The sequence below is a fragment of the Nuphar pumila genome, chromosome 9 (genome assembly GCF_984573655.1).
Source record: "Nuphar pumila chromosome 9, dmNupPumi1.hap1.1, whole genome shotgun sequence".
Classification (NCBI taxonomy): domain Eukaryota; kingdom Viridiplantae; phylum Streptophyta; class Magnoliopsida; order Nymphaeales; family Nymphaeaceae; genus Nuphar; species Nuphar pumila.
The window spans coordinates 119,154,682-119,157,795 of NC_143257.1; the positions used below are offsets into that span (position 1 = coordinate 119,154,682).

Sequence of the window (3,114 nt, forward strand, 5' to 3'; positions counted from 1 at the left end):
AATTTATTACGATGCGCAATTTTTGCCCAACTGAACCATTCATCATCACCCCCACCCCCACAAAAATGCGAGCACCACCACCGAGTGTACAAGCCAAACCACGTACCTTGGCCTTTACGGTGGTCGTAAAAAACGAGCACAGAAATATCATCCACGTGGTGAGGGCCCACACGGCATGTGGAAATCTAAAACCAGTGGCCCCCAATGAATCAAACCAATGGAGACAAAAAGTAATCACGGAAAGGACGAATAAAGAAAGCTAAAAAACCGCAGTTTTCCACCACCGTGCCGTCATCCCGCCTTATCCCTTGGGGGTTTTCGTTATCGAGATCTCGCCAAAACAGAGACTAAAAGCGAAAGAAGGGTCCACTTGAATTCGTCTCGTCTCCTTCGATGCCCAGAGAAAACCATCTATAAATGATGTCCCCATAACCTCCCATTTCTCCCACACCCATCAACAGATGATTGAGCAATTTTGAGAATCTAGACGAAGAAGAGTATTGGTTTCTCTTTCTTTTCCGTTGTTTGGTCGAACCAATTCAAACCTGTTAATTTCGCGTTTGTTGAGGATGGAAAGCTCTTGAGAGTCTGCAGATTGATCGTTTTCTCTTTAACCTTGCATTGTTTGGTGGAAGTGATTCAATTCCACTGTACTACGTGATGGAGCGTCAGTATTGGGCAGCTATCATTCCTGATCTGCCGGACGACGTCGCGATGGAGTGCCTGATTAGGGTGCCGCACGCGGGCCTGGCGGCAATGGGAGAGGTTAGCAGGAGGTGGAGGGAGATGATCACCGGCGCCGATTTCTACGGGGAGAGGAAGCTCAGGGGTACCGCAGACGGATTCGCATGCTTGGTTCAGCTCCCGCCGCCGGCGACGACATCGGCGGAAAACGGCGACGAGGCGTCGGGCCACCGGAAGAGCGGCAATCGGGGACCGCCCGTCTACGGGCTGACGCTGTTCGATCCGAAGAGGCGGAGCTGGGAGAGGCTGCGGTCGCCCGACGGCGGGCTCCCGCTCTTCTGCCAGTGCGTGTCCGTGGACGGCAAGCTCGTGGTTCTCGGAGGGTGGGACTGCGTCACATGGGAGGCGACGCGACGCGTGTCCGTTTACGACTTCAGGACTAGAAGGTGGATTAAGGGGAAGGACATGCCGGGCCCTGCTCGGTCCTTCTTCGCCGCGGCGGCCAGCGGTGGTGGCGGAGGGAGGGGATTGGTGTTCGTGGCCGGGGGGCACGACGAGAGCAAGAACGCGTTGAGGACGGGGGCGGTGTACGACGTGGGGAGGGACGAGTGGGAGGAGATGGAGGAGGCGATGGGGGAGGAGAGGGACGAGTGCGAGGGGTTGATGGTGGGGAAGGAGTTCTGGGTGGTGAGCGGGTACGGGACGGAGGGGCAAGGCAGGTTCGGAGAGAGCGCGGAGGTCCTGGACACGGAGACCGGCAGGTGGAGGCGGGTGGAGGGTGCTTGGGCGGCGGGGAAGTGCCCGAGATCGTCGTGCCTCGGCGTCGGGAGTGACGGGGAGAAGGTGGTCTGCCTCGACGGTGAGGTAGCAGCGGCGAAGGTCGGGAGGTGCGTGGTGGCTCTGGGAGGAGGCTCCGGTGGTGGTGGGGCGCTGGTGACCGGGTCCGCTTACGATGGGGGGGCGGTCGGGTGCTACTTGGTGGACGCCGGGAAGCAGGGGGAGGGTTGGGCGAAGGTGGAGATGCCGGCTGAGTTCTCAGGTTTCGTGCAATCGGGCTGCTTTGTGGAGATCTGAAGACGAGTTTTTTTAGTCCGAATTTCCCATTTTTTGCTTCTCTTTTTATGGATAAGAGGTTTGGATGTATATTGTTACTTTGCTCTACTGAATTTGTAGGGTTAAAATTATACAATACCTATATGAGGATTAAGCTTGGTACAAAGTACAAAGCGTTTTTATGGCACCCAAAAGCTCCCGGGCATCTTCTTCTTCTTCTTTTTTAGCCGGACAAACCGCCCGTCCGGCTGGCTCAGCCTGCCGTATAAATGGTCTCCGTCCATGTCGCCGTAAAACTCTGAGAGCTAAATCGTCAAGGGATGAGACTCATGGGATTTGAACCTAAACTGCCCGTCAAGTAAAATAATCTTCTAGGCCCCCATCCTACTAAGCCAAACCCCTTGATCAGCTTCGGGGCATCTTGTAGTTTTAGGTTAAGATATTCTTTTCTCGTTTCTAACTTTTTGATGATCTTTTGTGGACAACTGCCCTTCTATGTGTATGCATTTAATGTGATTTGGTACTTACTTATCATTTTCTTAAAATTAATACAATTAATTAAGCAATTAAAAGTAATTAACAAGTCTTCATGTACTCAAGTTAATTACTACTTGATTTTTAGTTTTCATAAAAAATCATTTTTACTTTTTGAAATTTTTTGTTTTTTATAAACTGAGGCCCATCTGTCCGGCCTCTGTTTCTAACCAGATCGAGCCTAAAATCCTGGCTGGGTCGTCTTGGCCCATCGGGTCGCCCGGTGGGTTGCCCACCCCTAATCAAGTAGCTAATAAATGGATTCACCCCATCTTCAAAAAACCGGTGGAGTCCAATCCTATTAAATGACATTAAAGTGTAATGTAAAACAAATAATTGAAGTACTTGACTTGAAAGCGATAAATTCCGACATGAAGGGCCCGTTTGCTTGTCGTGCAAGGATGCGCCATGCCGCAATCCACACGGAGTGTCCTTCCAGGGAAAATGAATCGGACCCTCTGGGGATTGAACAATTTACCGTGGTAAAGGGAGGGTTTGGGTAGATTTTGTTCCCCACTTTTCTCGTGAAAAGCAGGTGCCTTGTTTGCATGCGCCTGTTGGACCCGTGGAAAATGCATGGGGTTTCTCGCCATTCCGCTGAAATCCCTTTTTCCCATGACATGCAAACGGGTCCAAAAGCATCTGAAAGTGGTGAGCCCCCCCGCTGCTTTCACAAAGGATAGCGTTCAATGGCAAAGATGAAAATGCAATGGACGGTGAGGATGATGCCGTATATAACACAAGGATCGTTCACCTGGCAGATCACTTGGCCTATACATGACTTTTTTTTTTGTATGAATGATAGGAAAATTAATTTCTGGATAAATGACCTAGTCGTGCTGG

The 3,114-nt window shown here is 51.2% G+C and overlaps 1 protein-coding gene across 1 annotated transcript; it reads left to right on the forward strand.

Annotated features, from left to right (window-relative positions):
* The first annotated feature begins 458 nt into the window (after positions 1-458).
* Positions 459-1,903, forward strand: LOC149829070 (F-box/kelch-repeat protein At2g44130-like). Its single transcript, XM_090017267.1, has one exon. It carries the CDS (start codon positions 661-663, stop codon positions 1,756-1,758), a length of 1,098 nt encoding a protein of 365 aa, XP_089873393.1. The 5' UTR covers positions 459-660; the 3' UTR covers positions 1,759-1,903.
* Positions 1,904-3,114: the final 1,211 nt, after the last annotated feature.